Source organism: Bombina bombina, chromosome 2 (assembly GCF_027579735.1).
Source record: "Bombina bombina isolate aBomBom1 chromosome 2, aBomBom1.pri, whole genome shotgun sequence".
NCBI classification, from domain to species: Eukaryota; Metazoa; Chordata; class Amphibia; order Anura; family Bombinatoridae; genus Bombina; species Bombina bombina.
In genome coordinates, this window is record NC_069500.1 from 186,878,803 (window position 1) to 186,896,945 (window position 18,143).

An 18,143-nucleotide genomic window follows, 5' to 3' on the forward strand; every position below is an offset into this window, starting at 1 on the left:
TTACGTGTGTATATGTTTTATTGTTAAGGCTAAATTCCCAATTTCTGCTTAGGCTCTGACATATTCTAGGACCCGTATTGTACTACGGCAGTTAAAGTAAGGTTTACCAAGTTAATAGAATTAGTATATGGTTTTTCGGCTACATTTAGTGGTCTCATGCCTAAGATATTTACACATCTACCATCTATAGTTCTTCAGGATCTATCACCTATTTATTTGCTATCTATGCTTTGAGCTAATTTTTACTATATTATATTCAGTATGTCGTACTATCCCCATTCTATAGACACCGCAAATCTGATGACATTAGTGTTCTATGAGGTGTTCATATATATCTACAGCTATTTACCACTACATTGTCTGTAATACTTTTTAATTCTTACAATATAATTTTTATACATGTCGCCCATGTTTTGTATTATTTCATTCTATACTGTTTTACTCATTGTTAAATGTCTGATGACACTAACATTATAATTGTAGCACTGGTGGTGTCATGTTAAACAAATAACACATGCTCTGTTTCACAATGTCTCAGAGCTGTACAACGCTAACCGAGCCCCTCTCCCCCCCCATATAGAAAATATTTTATCATTATGTCACATAATTTTGTATGTTAATGGATTATTGTTATATGATCTACAAATGTGACTCCATTCCACTCATATATTTCATATCCTAAGCGGTGCTCACCCGCTGTTTGATATTAGCTACTATGAAACCCAAAAGTGGTTGCCAATCTGACTATCATAAGTCTTTCAGTTTTTTGTGACCAAATAGCCCATAAGTGGCCATCCAATTAGTCAGCCATTTAAGCTATTCTATTTATAAAATAGAGGTTTGAGAATCCTATTTCTTGTCATCCATTGATATATTTTCTTTACAGTTATCAATGTATATAGAACAATGATATACCTGTTTTTACTGTTATAAGGCTATCATTGAATGCTGTTATTATCGCAAAACCTCAATAAAAAACTATTTAAAAAAAAAAAGAGGCATTAGATTTAATGACCCATTGGGCAAAGTTACCACTCTCAATATCAGACAGAATAGGGCTAATAAAAATGATCCTCTTTCCAAAATTACTATACATCCTTCAAATGTTACACCAGGTTAAAAATACATAAAACAGACTTGAAATATTGGAATTCGTTAATATTTTCCTTCATATGGGCCAACAAAAAACAGAATTAAATCAAATAGGACGATGAGCTCAATTGACTCAGGAGGTATGGCGGTACCAAACATTAAGCTTTATAGCTGGGAAACTCAAGCTAAATATGTTTTAGACTGACTAACGGGGGGGGGACACTTCACCATCCCTGCCCTAGAACAACAAATAGCAGAACCATTGTCACTAGCTATGTTACCACACTTAAAAGCAGCAAAAGTAGACAAACTTCTGACATAATATCCCTAAATGCAACAACCCCTTTATGCATGGAGGAGACTCTGGTTATATTGTGATTTATCCTCAATTTACAGCAAATACATTCCCTTACAGGGGAACCTATTTTGCATACCTGCAGGCGAAACATTATGTAATAGCCCTACAAAAAATGGAAGATTTCCCTAGAAATGACAGTATTATCTATCAGCTCTGCAATCTATATACACAGGGAGTCAGGTCCATAACCCCAGTCTATAAAGCACTGATAACCCTTGATAATGAATGTACCCAAATACACATTAGCGAGAGATGGTCAGGAATACTAGACACAGAAATTTCGATAACCCAGATCAAACAAAAGTATTCAAAAGGTACAACGAGCCACACTTTCCATGGATCTTAGGGAGGCCCACATTAGACTTATCCAGACAGCATATATCACACCCAAATTATATAAGAATTGGGAAGCAGAGTCAACCGGGAATTGTCCAAAATGTTCAAAACCTAAAGCAGACTTACTTCACATGACATGGACGTATCCTAAACTACATACATATTGGGGAATGGTAAATTACTGGTTGAAAACTATAGGCATCCCTATAGCCTCATTCACACCACAAACAAACAATCTTATTTCTTAACTGTCAAAACCTCAACAAAACAAATACATTATTCACGCATAACTTTATCCTACAAGCGAGGAAAACTGTCTTTAAAAATTGGCTAAGTGAGGACGCCCCAACCCTGACTTAAAGGGACAGTCAAGTCCAAAAAAGATTGTCATGATTTAAATAGGGCATGCAATTTTAAACAACTTCCCAATTTACTTTTATCACCAATTTTGCTTTGTTCTCTTGGTATTCTTAGTTGAAAGCTAAACCTAGGAGGTTCATATGCTAATTTCTTAGACCTTGAAGACTGCCTCTAATCTGAATACATGTTGACCACTAGAGGGCATTAGTTCACATGTTTCATATAGATAACATTGAGCTCATGTACGTAAAGTGACCTAGGAGTGAGCACTGATTGGCTAAACTGCATGTCTGTCAAAAGAACTGAAATAAGGGGGCAGTCAGCAGAGGCTTAGATACAAGATAATTACAGAGGTAAAACGTGTATTATTATAACTGTGTTGGATATGCAAAACTGGGGAATGGGTAATAAAGGGATTATCTTTCTCTTTAAACAAAGATTCTGTTGACTGTCCCTTTAAAAAGAGAAATACACCAACAATTGCTCTATGAACAAACAAACACTATAGATAGGGGACATTCAGAGATGAACAAATCGCTTTATGAGCAAATGGGAGATTTATTTGCTCACTCTAGACAAAGTCCATTAGATGCAGATATTATACACCATCAGAAACACAGACTTCATTGTAAACGCACAATTGAGAGGGAAATGGCAACTTAACTTTGAAGGCAGCGCCCAGCACTCAGAACCAGGCACCGAAAACAAAACATATGATCGGAAAATGACACCCTGGGGACTAGACTTTAGGAAGCCAATCTGTTGGATTGTATGTAAAAAAAAATGAAATGCGTTAGGACGTACACAAACACCGTGTTACCGCAGAATATGTGAATATACCTGTACCCTTTAATGTATTAAGTTAACTATGTCATTGGAAAACGTTTACAATACTTTTCTGTGATATATATGCCCGTTGTATGTCCTTTGAATAAATAAAGAATTTAAAAAATTAAAAAAAAAATGACAATGATTTAATACCTACTCTGAATTTCTAATAAGCAGACAAATTTACTCCCCCCCCCCCCATTTTCTGGCCCCCTGTATCGTGTGACAGACATCAGCCAATGACAGATTAGTATAGGTATACCCTGTGATCTTGTGTACATGCTCAGTAGGATCTTGTTCCCCATTAAGTGTGAATATAAAAAGACTGTGCAAATTTGATAATGGAAGTAAATCGGAAAGTGTCTTAAAACTTCATGCTCTTTCTGTATCATAAAAGTTTATTTTGACTTGTAGTGTCCCTTTAAAGGCAGCCTTTCTTGGAGTCCGATGATCAAAAAGCCGCTTATTTTACTAAGAATTATATTTAAAAGTGTCTCTCCTTAACATAAAGCATAGTTGTGAACACCCCTTAAAGTAAATGTAAACTTTCATGAATTAGTGCCCGCTTTTTAAAAATACTATTAAAACAGGGGCATTTCATTGATAAAAGTTTACATTGCACCGTATTTTTACAAATACTTCCCTTTCTCTTTTGCAAAGCCGGATCGCCGATCCCCGCAGTTCCTCTTTACATACGTCACCAATGACGAAACCCCGGCTTCCTCCAATCATGGCTTCCCCCCCAGAGCATCCATCTCGTGAGGCCACGCCGTGATTAGAGGAAGCTGGTTTTGTCATTGCTGTGTAAGTACAACAGGAGAAGCAGGCAGGGGATTGGCGATCCGGCTTTGCACAAGAGAAAGGTAAGTATTTGTACAAATAAGGTGCAATGTACACTTTCATGAAAGAACACTATCTGTTTGCATACACACTTTCTCATACTGAGCATGTGCAAGATTTACAGTATATACATATCTGTATTTTGTGATTGGCTGATAGTTGTGGGAAAGGCAAACATTTATTTCTGTTGCACAGGACAGATACAACTTTGTCGAAGACCTGTAGAGCACAGCCTGATTTCAACAGATTATATGTATATATGTAAATATGTGTGTGTGTGTGTACACAAAATATAAGGCATGACAGAATTTGTAACCAAAAAGAAATGTATCTTTTTAAAGGTAATTTAACTGCTAACTAAAGTGTGTTTCTGTGTGTGTGAGTATACTGACAAAATATCAGACAACTAGATCCTACTTGACTACTGCCATAATTTTTTGGTTCAGCGCGGTTTTTGGCCTGCTATTCTATTAAATAAAATTATTTTAGAAATCTTTCCATCTACCCTAGGTAGGGCTTGAAAGGGATAATTTGCTATGGGACTTGAATATATAATAAGAATAGGGGTGGCCAAAAGCTTCTGGCTCCTTAATTTATAGGTTGCTCCCTAGATTTTAAACAAATTTGGGTACAAAGCCCAATAGGAGAAATAACACAAAAGTATCAAGCAGCACACAGAAACAGAATAGTCAGTACTCGCTTGGATGCACACAGCTAGGCTAAAAGAATAAAAAAGAAGAGAGTTTGTTACAGTGTTTTAACAACCAGTGATAAACCCAGCAACCACTTCAGTCTCTTCTTACCTGGGTCCTAATCTACAGCCAACACACACTGGCTTCCAACAAAACACACTGAGAACTCCCAAGGGTGTCACAAAGTTTTATAACCTCCCCTCTATATTATAACATAAAGGGGAGGTCACAAATAGTAAAACATTGTAAGCGCATTTCTATTGTTTTAAACAATATTCAGTCAATTTGTTTTTGCACATAAAAATGTTTAACATTCATAAGAAACAGCACTATTTAAACTTGTAAAAGCGGCAGTGTATGTTATTTTTTAACCCTTACACTTATCAAAGCGCTATGGCTGCAAGTTCTCATAAGAACTTGCTCACCGTAATTTAACAAGCAGCGGTCACCAGACCGCCGCTTCCCTAACCTCTTCGCCACCTCTAAGGTGGAAAAAGCACCTGTTCTCTAGTTAATTACTTATTAGTGTGCAACTCTCACCTTTTGTGTTTCTTTTGGAAAAAAATTCAATCTCCGAGGTCGAGTACGAAAAAAAATTGACAGCTCCTGCCCGTGCGTGATGGGCTGTGCGCGGGCAGGGGGCGGGATTGCACGCGAGCGCAAAATTGCGCTCGCGTGCAATGGTGAATACCTGCGGGTAATTTTGCCCCGCCACAGGCGAGCTGAGGCATACAGGGGCGCGTATACGCGCTCCTGTACGCCTCAGCTTTGATAAATCTAGCCCTAAGCGTAGTGTACATTTAACAGGTTTAAGGAACTGAATTTCCTGAGATCACACTTCTAGTGCAAGCTGTTTATCTGTTGTTAAAAGGCAGACCTTCTGCACATGCAATACAATACAATTATGGCAGGAGTGTGCTCAAAATAAATTGCACAAAACAGACCCTTACATAAATCTATCCGCACTGGAGCAAGAAAGGGGTGGCAATCTGCTAACACCCCACCTTTGATAAAGCTGTATGCAAAACGTGCATCAGGCTTTCCTGGTGGGTACAGTTTATTGATTTTTCTCAATTGCGATAACATGTTTGTTTTTTTACTGTTTTCAGGGATAGTAGAACTGGAACACCCAGTCCATTTTAAATAATTGTGGTGAAGTGTCACAAAAGTGTTAGATTGCCACCCCCTTCTGGCCCCAGTGCGTAGTGCTTAATGGTCACAGATAGATTTATGTAAGGGACTTTTTTGTGTTTTATGCCACACATTGTAATGGTGATAGTTATCCCTTTTGTGCTTTTTCACGTAATAGCTATTATATATTGATTTTTTTCTTTTTTTCCTGGGCCCAGGACTCACCAGTATTTTCATTTTTTTTTTTTTTTTAACCTATGTTTTTAACTTTTCACTAATAAAGGTTATGTTTTATGAGAATAATTATATGTTATATTTTGGGGGCTTTGTAATTCTGTAAATATGGGGGGTTTCTACCTGCTTAGGGGATGCTTCTTTTCTGTCTCTCTTTTTTGTATTCCACTTCATATATTGCAAGGGTTAACAAATTAACATACACTGTCCCTTTAAACCATTGATTGCAAACTATATGACAACTTACAAGCAATCTTTTTTCAGTATAGGGACATTTTTTTACAAAGAAAAACACATTTTAAAATGACTCTCTTAGATGTAACAAAGAAAAATAAATACTATCTATTTGATTTGTGTGCTGTGTGTTTCCTAGCCTTTTTGTCCTCCTTTTTAAGACATTAAAATCATTTAATTATAGTTTTCAGGGTTATCAGCCTGTGAAAGTGGATTCAGAGTGCAGATATGCTACAGCAAGCTGTGCCAGAGAGGACATACAAGGCATTCACAAGACGTCACTGCTATAAAATGCTTTGACACGTCTGAACTCTGACCCAAAGAGACCAGAGTGGAGCAGACTGACATTATCTGTCTTGGGAGCAATAAAAAAGCTTAATGTTCCTTATTAGTCACCAGATGTCACAGCACTGGAATAAGCTATAAATTTTGCTCATGTCGTAATTTACAAACTAACAAGCAAAAGAATGCAAACTGACTATGTCTTTCTGCAAACAATTCTAAAATGTACAGCCATTTAAAAAACAGCAACAATTTGTAGATTACATTACTATTTATTTTTAAATGGATACTAAAAACCTTTTAATTACAAGATATTTATGTTGTCTTGTTATAGAATAACATATCAGCCATTGTTAAACAATTAAACATCTTGTTATCTGCAACTGTTTTTCAATAGTCAAACTGCATCCACTACTTGCCTTATTTAGACAAGCCAATCCAAGCTTGAGTCTGCAGAAAACAATGCTAGTAGTCAGAGTCATCATGTTAATATAAACTATATTATTAAGCAGTTATATTATGAAACTAATTAAAGTGAAAGTCAATCCAAACGCTAGGATTCACTATTGAATCAAATAAAGGCGACTTTTAATTATGAAGTATAAGATACTTCATGTAGAAAGCTCCTTTATTTGTTTCAATCGATCGCCGTTCTTAGCCGTACAGCAGCCCACGGCTCAAATAAAATTTTGATAAGAGGTGACGTTTTCACCTCTTATCCAATAGCTGTGCGGTAAATCCGGCTCCCATGGGCGCCACAAGCCGGATTTACCGCACGGCTATTGGCTAAGAGGAAAAAACGTCACCTATTAGCAAAAAACATTTTTAGCCGTGGGCTGCCGTAGCAGCTAAGAACAGCGATCCGTTGAAACAAATAAAGGCACTTTCTACATAAAGTATCTTATACTTCATGAATGAAAGTCCCCTTTATTTGATTCAATAGTCAATCCTAGCGTTTGTAAAACGCTAGGACTTGACTTTCCCTTTAAGGGAAGATATGTAGACATGGTTGACCTTAAAATATCTGCAATGTTTATTTTCAGTTCTGAGCATTCGAAATTCCACACAGTTCTGAGGTAAATTACACAAAAAGGGGTAAAAATGGTCATAATGAAAACATTGTTTTATTATATGCATAAGTAAACATTTGATATTACAATGTCAAGGTGCTTCTGTCCCTTTAAAGAGCTGCTGTATTCTGTTACACACAGGGAATACACAAATACTATATAAGAGACTTAAAGGGACATCAAACCCCACATTGTTCCTTCATGATTTGACTGTCTGAATATGTATTAAGAAAAGTTTTGAGTTTCATTTCCCTATAAATATAACACCATATACTGTGCAGCTGCCGTCATTTGCTAAAAAAAAATCCAGAAACACATTGTAAACAGATTACAGAAGTATTAACCACACCTACCAACGGTTTCCACCTCAAAAACCCAATGTAAACTGCTCACTACATGTACTAAATATGAAATACTGTAATATTCAACATAATCTATAAAACTGTAGATTTACAGATGCCAGTTTACCAAATTAGATATATTATTATTCCCCTGTTCTAATATACAAAACAAGACAATCAGGTGCTGCAATATATAAGGAAATATACACTTAAGACCAACAATGACATAATGTGTGGTTACCACACTTTAGGCATCCATGCCAAGCCCACATGTCAAGATTTTAACAACAGACTACTTGGGCAATTATACCATGAGACATAAGGCCAAAACCCAGAGTTGTGGCAAGCATGATACTGGTGTAAATGAAGACCAGTGGTTTGAAGAGTTTATAGTCTACAATAGTGCTTGACAAATGTGTTTAAAAATTAGGAGCCAGTAAGAATATTTAGGAGCCAGGCATATTTTTAGGAGCCAGATCGTTGGATTTGTATATAGACATATGGAGAATAACCCAAAAAGTTAGGAGCCAGGGGTAAAATTCTAGAAGCCAGTGGCTACCAGGCTCCTGGGTTTATCGAGCCCTGGTCTACATAGTCTAGAAGTACACAATATTCTAATTCATATAACAGTCCTGCAAAAAAGTACTTAACACAACATAGTACTGTAATCTAATGTATTAATAATAATTCTAATAATAATAATAATAATAATAATAATAATATGTTTACAAATACCATTTACAGGACAATATGTAAACTATTTACATGATTCCTGATCATTATTCTCTATTAAAACTTAGTATAACAAAATGTATTCTGTATTAAATCATATATTTTCAGTATATTACGGACAATAGCAGAGAGGCGCTTTGCTTCCCATTACACTAGTACTATGTGCAGATAACATTTTGACTACGGCATAACTGGGTGGGGACTACCTGAACAAGACAGAGAAACGAAGCCTAAAATATATGAAATGGCAAGAAACTTATGTTAATGCCGGAGTATAACAGGACAGTAGAGACAAAATTAAACTCTCATGCTTACTTCTATTACCATATTTGCTTTATTCTCTTGGTATCTGTTGTTGAAAAGTAAGCTCTTTAGCAGCAATGCACTGCTGGGAACTACCTGAATACCTCTCGTGTGCCAATGACAAGAGGCATATATATGTAGCCATCAATCCGCAGCTAGCTCCCAGCAGTGCATTGCTGCTCTTAAAGGGACACTGTAACGAAAAAAAAAATTGTGATTCAGATTGAGCACGAAATTTTAAGCAACTTTCTAATTTACTCCTATTATAAAATTGTCTTCATTCTCTTGGTATCTTTATTTGAAATGCAAGAATGTAAGTTTAGATGCCGGACCATTTTTGGTAAACAACCTAGGTTGTCCTTGCTGATTGGTGGATAAATTCATCCACCAATAAAAAAGTGCTGCCCAGAGTACTAAACCCAAAAAAAAAGCTTAGATGCCTTCTTTTTCAAATAAAGATAGCAAGAGAACGAAGAAAAATTGATAATAGGAGTAAATTAGAAAGTTGCTTAAAATTGCATGCTCTTTCTGATTTACAAAAGAAAAATTTTGGGTTCAGTGTCCCTTTAAGCATACCTAGGTATTCTCTTCAACAAAGAACATTAAGAGAACTAAGCTAATTTGATAACAGAAGTAAATTCACTTGTATGCTCTGAGTCATGAAAGTTTAATTTTAACTTTGCTGTCCCTTTAAGCAGTCAATGAAATGTAAAAAAGTGGAAAAATTCCTGGTTCCAGTTGTGCTCATGGAAATTTGAAACTTAAAAGTTCAATCAACATTATACGTGGTCATGTAATATTACAATTACCCCGATAAAGCCTGTAGAGAGGTAATGCACCAGGACACTATGTTGTTTCAAAGTAATTATTTTATTCCAAAGTAGCCCTGCAACCACTCCGTACGGCCTCCCCTAACACCCACAGCTTTTTTTAATTTTATAGCAAAAGTTCTATGGGCCTGATTCTAAAAAACTTGTCGTCATTGAGGGAGTTCATCTGCTTATTTTACTGAACACTATACTGTAAAAGTAAGTGTCTCGTCTTCACATAAAGCATATTAGTGAACTCCCCTTAAAGGTACAGTCAACACCAGAATTGTTGTTGTTTTAAAAGATAGATAATCCCTTAATTACCCATTTCCCAGTTTTGCATAACCAACACAGTTATATTAATATATGTTTTACCTCTATGATTACCTTGTATCTAAGCCTCTGCAAACTGAACCCTTATTTCAGTTCTTTATACAGACTTGCATTTTAGCCAATCAGTGCTCACTTCTCGGTAAATTCACATGCATGAGCTCAATGTTATCTATAAGAAACACATAAACTAACACCCTCTAGTGGTCAAAATGCATTCAGATTAGAGGTGGCCTTCAAGGTCTAAGAAATTAGCATATGAACCTCCTAGGTTTAGCTTTCGACTAAGAATACCAAGAGAACAAAGCAAAATTGGTGATAAAAGTTAATTGGAAAGTTGTTTAAAATCACATGCCCTATCAAGAATCATGAAAATTGACTGTCCCTTTAATTAGATACACTGTTCACAAGGTAGAAATTGCCTTCAAAACAATCCCTAAGGAGCCATATAATACTAAAAAGGCAGACCAGAGAGCTTTAGTGAATCAGGCCCCATTACAGACAGGTGAAGAAAATGGACTCATTCATACAAAATATAAACAGCAGCATGCACAGGCCTATACTAATTGGCTCAGCATTTGGGTGGATGTATTTAATGGTAGCAGGGCTATTAATACTTTTAAACGTTGGCATTTCCTGGTGCATTTTTCCTTAAGAGGCTTTAATGGGTTAAAGGGACATAAAAGTGCAAAAAGAAAAATATAACAAAACATTTTATCATTGCACTGTTGTTTGCATATGGCTATGGGGTTAGCACCTGCAAAAGGGTTAAAACATAGGTAAAGTCAGCTCCAGAGCAGCAATGCACTTAGGGTTGCCACCCCAGCCATGTTGTCCTGGACACTTATGAGTTACACATGCTGCAGGGTATGCAGGGAGGAACATGAATAGTGCTGTCCAAGATCACTATTAATTTGCTGTCCAGGATCACTATTAATATTCCCCTCTGCCCACCCTGCAGCATGTGTAACTCATTAGTGTCCAGGAAAACATGTCTGAGGTGGCAACACTAAAAGCACTACTGTCAGGAAGCTGAACACATCTGGTAAGCCAATGGCAAAAGACAACTGTGTGTAACCACCAAACAGCAGTTAACATAATGTAGTGTGTTGTTGCTGCTGCTGCTGCTGAGGATATGTGCATATGTTTACAACAAAGGATACCAAGAGAACAGTGAAATTGATAATAGAAGTGATTTTAACTGTCGTAAAATGACATGTTCTGTGTGAATAATACAAGTTTAATTTTAGCACCCATTTCCCTTTAAGTGAATATAATAAGACTAAACCATTGACTGTACCATTAGCAAATAAACTAAACCAATTTACCCAAGAGGTCTTAAATCTATAACAGAATGTTCCAAATATTAGAATTTCTATTAAGGGACAGCTGAAAGCAGAGATGTCCCTTCTTTTATATATGCACTGCTATAGATGTTTTGTACTTCACTTCAATTTCAGTAGGTTTTAAATAAAATGTCCTTCATCCACTTGCATTTAAGTGTTTCAAGTTAAAGACTGTATATAAAACATACACAACCAGAGCTACAAGTGTTTTTGCAAATTTTGTCATTTCTGTATGACTTCTAACAAATCAAAAATAGTTATGGTCTGGAATAATTGTTGAGTATGTGACTTCTAACATAGGAATGATATACACTATCCCCTGATCTCCCTGGATGCATAGTTACTCATTTGTATTTAATAATGAAAATAGATAGATAGATAGATAGATAGATAGATAGATAGATAGATAGATAGAATATGTATATTGCTCGGGGAACATGCAGACTCTTATGCTCTTTAACAAAGGAAACAAAGTAAATTTGATAGTAAAAGGAACATATTGGAAAGGATTGTTTTGTTTCTTTTTTAAATTACACACTTTATCTGAATCATGAAAGTTTATTTTGACTTTCAAGTCAAGCCTTTAAATATGTACAAAAAACATTTTTAAATGACATTACCTAACTTTGCATTACTGGTTCCAGCTTACTTTGTGTTTAACTCCCACTTAAAATTGATAACGAGCCACAACTATTGCAGCTACAAAGTAAAAACGTCACGATCCAAGCTGCATCTGGGAACTCTGCTCTCATTTGCAGTATAACATTTTATGTTATTTTATTTGGTCAGCTCTATTTTAGAGCGCTTGTCCCACCCCCTTGTTTTTTCTAAACTCTGCTGAATAGCATTGACAGTCTACTAAATCCAACTAGTGAGGCTTTTGTGATTGGACGTCATTTGTGGCTCGGATTATGACATCAGTGGGCAGAGTTTGGCAGCCATTTTAAAGTGGCCAGAACTATATTCTTTTAAAAATACATTTTTTACTGTTCCTTCTGCATTATAGAGAGGGGTGTGGGAGGTTATTTGCAGCTTAATCTAAAGGTAAGACTTTAAGATGACTAAGGTGTGGGCTGTCCCTTTAACACTCCTGATTGGCTTGGGAACTGCAATGCTTGCAGCTACTGAGTGGAACTTGACTTATGTGTTTAACACCTTTTGAGAAGCTAAGGTCAGTAAAGTAAAATGAGATACTTTAATGAATTAGAGCATTCAATTTTTGCTTTATGGTGATAAAAAAAAAACTCAAACTGCTTCACCCCATATTTTAAAATATGTTGTTTTTACTAATGATACAAATTACAAATGATTTAGGCTCAATGTAGCTTCAATACATTTATATAAACCAACCATTAAAAGTGACCTAGTGCAAGCATGACATGCCCTAATGCCAGAGGACCAGCGGTGGCAGTCGCACAACTGGGTCATGTGACTACCTCTGCTGATTGGCTTACCAGCTGTATCAAGTTGGGACCATGCAGTTCTCTGTACTTTATGTGTTTAACCAATTTTCAGGGGATAAACACATAGCAATGCAGGATCCCTAGTGCTAAAATGACATGTTCCAACTTGTTACAAGTGTAAATGTTGCTCTGAATAGCCCTTTAATCTTGTATGGTTGGTCTGTCTGTCCATCATGGTCTGGTCAGGTTAGTAACCAAAATTATACATCTCAAATATGCTAGAATCAAATCTGTAATACAAGGTCAGGATAACTTCCAAAACTGATATAAACTCTTGATTAATATAACTTGCAAATTAATTTGAACAAAAAAAATGAAAAAAATAAAAAGTTATTTCTATATGGTTCAGAAATCGTCCAGAAAATGGCTCATTTTAAGCCTGACACCTCTGGAACTACTGAATATTTGTCACTCAGAGATAGGAATTAATATTACCCCAAAGATAAATGTGTGTGATAAATGTGTTTTTCAATTTCACTGCTGCGATGAAGAACGTTCACATCTTAGTAAATCAAAAGGCACTGAATCGACATTTTTGTTCTTTATTTATTTGTAGCAACAAACCAGGTGCCAAACAGCAGACAAATCTATGTGGCCATATTCAAACGTTATACAAATCAGCGTTTCACAAAAAAATATTTGCTTGAACTTCCGCTGCTCCTGGGTCATTTTCCTCTACGTAAAACAAATAGTTCTTACTTTAAAACCTACGGTAGCATAATCTTCCCTACAAGTCACACATAAATAATTCTACCATCATTCAAGTTTACAATAAAAAAACATACAAGGTACAAAGAACTCATTGCTTCCTAAAGGCTCCCCTGATACTAGGACTTCCTTACACCCAGCTCACACATACAAGAGACCACTTACCCTCCGTGTGGCTCATACAAAGCCCTGTGCACAGGCAGCACAACACCACCAGGAAGGCGAATCGAGGCTCCATGTCTTTCTGCTTCTGCAGCCCCTGTTTACTCCTCAGCCCTCTGCTCACTCACTAGACCTTACTCCTGGGAAGTTCTGCACGGAGCAGCAAGCCCTTATCTCACCGCATTGGCAGGCACACAAGTCTGTGTGGAACTAGTAACGCCTTCCCCTTCTTTGGCCACTTTACACAAATAGGGGTCCTCGGTTTACTGGAATTTTGTACACAGCAGCTTCGTCTTTGTTATCATTTCATTTGCAAGTGTGGAGGATGTGATGTGGGCAAAAGGGCTGTATCCCCTCCCCCCTCATAAACCGAGATACAAAGGGAAGAGGGCTGGCATATATTACTTGTCAGTGTATCTGGATGGATAATGTAGCAAGCTTTAATTGCAAGCCATTAATAAAGTTAGGATCTCAAAGTGGTAGATTATGAAATAAAACAGATAGTATTAATTGCCACATTTAGGAATGCCGATAGTGTGCATGTTAAAGACCAATAGATTCATTTGCTATCATGGAATATTGTACATCATTTTCAAGCATGTGTCTTTCTAAAAAATATTTTCAAAAGAATTGCAGACTTTAGTGAAGAGAAGTGTGCAAGCATTTTTTTATTATTATTATTTTGTACTTTTAAATGACAAAACATAAAAGATGCATATACAAATAAACAGATTCATGTGTGTAACTTTATAATTGGTGGTCCCCTTGTACAAAGTATGCCCACATGAAGCCTCCCCACAGATCACAAGATAGGCAAGTACTTCTACTTAATTGGCAAAAACTTAGTTCATGCCTAGAGAAGTCCCTGCAGGGCTCTTTGATGCAAGCTAACCTCCTGAATGGTCCCCTCCATCCTTTGACCACACCACTGCTGGAACCTAAACACAACATCACTTGTCTGCCTATTAAAGGTACTGACTAATACTGGCAGAAATGTTAAAGGGACAGTCTACAATATCATTTTTATTGTTTAAAAAGATAGATAATCCCTTTATTACCCATTCCCCAGTTTTACATAAACACAGTTATGTTAATACACTTTTTTTACCTTGTATCTAAGCCTTTGCAGACTTGCATTTTAGCCATTCAGTGCCAACTCATAAGTACATCGGGAGTGAGCAGAATGCTATCTATATGGCACACATGCACTATCCCTTTCTAGCTGTGAAAATCTGTCAAACTGCACTGAGATAACAGGCAGCATTCAAGGGCTTAGAAATTAGCATATGAGCCTACCTAGGTTTAGCTTTCAACAAAGAATACCAAGAAAACAAAGAAAATTTGATGACACCAATAAATTGGAAAATTGTTTAAAACTGAATGCCCTATCTGAATCATGAAAGTTTAATTTTGATTAAAATCCCAGAGTTCTTTGAATCTAGGCTGCATTCAACTATAACCCTGAACCTTTACTTTGTGTAGCAAAACCAGCTCCCCTGCATCACATGACGTGTTTACACCTCACTTTGATCTAGAGTGGGAATTTCTATGGGCCATATTCTTTATCTTTGAGTCCCCAAAAGTAAATTTGGAGCTTCATGCACAGCCGGGGGTTCTTTTGATGAAAGATTTCTAAAAACAGACAGAATGATAGACACAAAAACAAAATCCAATTCAGTTAAACCCTAGCAGTGCTGGGATATTGCACTACCTCTGCTGGATGACTATTCCGGGAATCTACTACCCCTCATGAGTGTATCATGACACTCACTACAGACTACTGTTTCTTCTCACCAACCTAAATATAAGTTTGCATACGTGGGAACACATTGTTCCAATGGCAATCCCATACACTAATTGTTATAAGCCTGTGGGTTGAAATAAGGAGTGGGGGGAAATGCTAACAAAATATTATTAGGAACATGCTACAAGCTCCCCTAACATTAGTGACATGGAGGAAACTCAACTAGTAATGCAAATAGGAAAGGCTGCTAATAACAGTGCTGTAATTATGAGAGATTTTAACTACTTTGATATAAACTGGGCCAATAAAACTAGTAATTCAGCTAAGGGAGATAGATTTTTAAATGTTCTCAGGCATAACTTCTTGTCTCAATTAATAGAGGAGCCAACTAGGAATAAAGCTATATTGGATTTAGTGCTATCAAACAATACAGATATATAACATGGTCACATTTGAAATATTTTTTCATAAGCAGTGTCTTAAAGATTTAACCAAGACTTTTAATTTTAAGTAAGCAAAATTCAATAATGTAAGGAAATCATTAAAAAACAAATTAGAACAAAGTATTTTCAAATAAAAATACAGAGGATACATTGATAATGTTTAAAACTTTGTTAAATAAATATACATATCAACACATACCATATGGTTATATAAAAGTAAAATAAATAAATCCAAGCCAATGTGGCTAAATAAAAATGTGTTAAGAGAGATTAGTAAAGATCTACCAACCTATCACATGGCAAGATCTCACTGTTCGGCTCCTATCACGCAGTGAGGTGGGGTTTCTCAAGCCATAAATAACTTACAATAGCGGCGACCCGCACCCCCTCTGAGGAAGCATTTTTTATGAAATGCGTGTCAGGGGTCCTTTATAGTAGCTTTGTCTCTCCTTGTTGTTTTAATCTAGCTTACCATGGTCTAATTTAAGTTTCTAGCATAACTACTGATAGCCATTTCAGTCCAGCAGCTTTAAAAAATCCTACAACAAAAGAGTAATCTTAAAAATAGCCCTCGGATTGTAAGGGCTTAGTATATAATTTATGATATATTGCTAGCTGATCTAAATCATTATATTATTTAAACAATAAACATTATTATTGCTTCCTGGTTCAAGTGGTATTACAATTTAGCTTAAGCTATTTTGTATGAATGATTATTCGTGGATGTTATCTACATATTCCCTAATAAAGTTAAACAGTATGAATAAAATGGAATAATATACCCTCAAATTCTAACCAGTTTTGCAGAGTTTATACAAATTCCTTATCTCAGAGCTATACTTCTTTTTTTTTTTTTTTTTTTTTTTATTGAGGAAGATAAAATGAAAACATACCAACAATGCCACAAATGCAGCCAGTATATGGCAAATATAATAAAACAAAAGGTCATTATAATATACAACATTATAGAATATTCTAATTATAATAGAGCACATATAGTAGGGTAACTTTTGTGAAATCAACCTCATTTTTTATACTTCTAGGAAATAAACTGACCATCCATAAATCTTCAAGGTATAACATAAAATGTAGGATGCAATATATTGAATATACTATAATATGATCTAAACTCCCTTAATAATAAGTAGGATCCACATTAGAGCCTTCCAACCAATACACCATGGCATTTGCTGCTTTTGATCTGGGCTCAAAAAGGCCCCTAATAAATGTTGTAGGAAGAAAAACTTAGTAGGTACTATTTAAGCAGACCTACCGGTCTGAATGAAATAGGTGGGTTCCGTATTGTGATGTTATGTAAAGTAGGAGGAAAAACTAAGGGAGTGATAGAAAGTGCGGTATAGGTGAGAGAAACCGCTTATTTAGTTCTCCTAAGACTAGGAGACATATTATAAAAAAAGGGGGGTGGTGGTGGTAAAATAAATGTGGTGGATAAAGTATATGCCAAAGGAAGCTTTTAAAGATAAGGTGTCAATTATATAATGTCGCTGTGTTGAGGAGGAGAACGAGTGGAGCTGTAAAGAAGATAGGGTGTGTATAGGGATTATAGACTCAGCTGGTTAGTATTAGTGGTCAGTCCTGCTGACCTAAATAGATAATAGGTATTTTTATGAGAATTAGAGCTTATTAGATGCCAGCAAGTCAGATATGAGCAATGTCATTATGAGAGACGTAGGAATTTGTTACGACAGCTTGACAGCCATACATAAGGTATTAACAGCATGCCCAAAGCCTCAACTCAAATCAGAAGCGTTACTTGGGGAGGTTAGTTTTCATTACACTGACGAGTTAGATCTGCACCTCTTTCACAGAGCCCTATATTTGTATAACATAGGCGTCACACTGCCCCGCCTGCTGATAGTAACACGACCTAACTAGGGGCGGTGTCAAAACTCTAAAAATAGTTATAATATATAAAAATCATGTTCAAAGCAGAGAGTTAATAATTAAAGAGGTAGTAGGCTAGCCCCACTTAGTTAAACATGGGAACATATGTAGATACTGATAAATTCAAATTCCGTGAGCATCCCCATAAGTGTAAACAAAACAGAAAACAATATCCTTATACGGTGGGGGGGGGGGGAGGTGGTAGGACATATATGTATAACCTTGTAGCAGAGGTATAGCATGTAGAAACCTCTTGATTAGAATGCAGAAGTAAGGAAGAGAACGATCCAACAGACAGACATAATTTTACAGGATGAGCGTAACACATAATAACATTACTCAGGTCCCAGCTGCTAAGCAAGCAATACAGAGAAAAATTTAATATTTAAAGGTATATATA

At 36.2% G+C, this 18,143-nt stretch overlaps 1 protein-coding gene across 1 annotated transcript in view; it reads right to left on the reverse strand.

Annotated features, from left to right (window-relative positions):
- The window catches only part of F2R (coagulation factor II thrombin receptor), a 38,287-nt gene extending 24,323 nt beyond the window's left edge, over nucleotides 1-13,964 (reverse strand). Inside the window, exon 1 of the mRNA XM_053700457.1 lies at nucleotides 13,655-13,964. Within this exon, the coding sequence (XP_053556432.1) occupies nucleotides 13,655-13,727 (73 nt within the window). The 5' untranslated portion in view covers nucleotides 13,728-13,964. The remainder of the gene's footprint in view (nucleotides 1-13,654) is intronic.
- Between the last annotated feature and the right edge of the window lie 4,179 nt (nucleotides 13,965-18,143).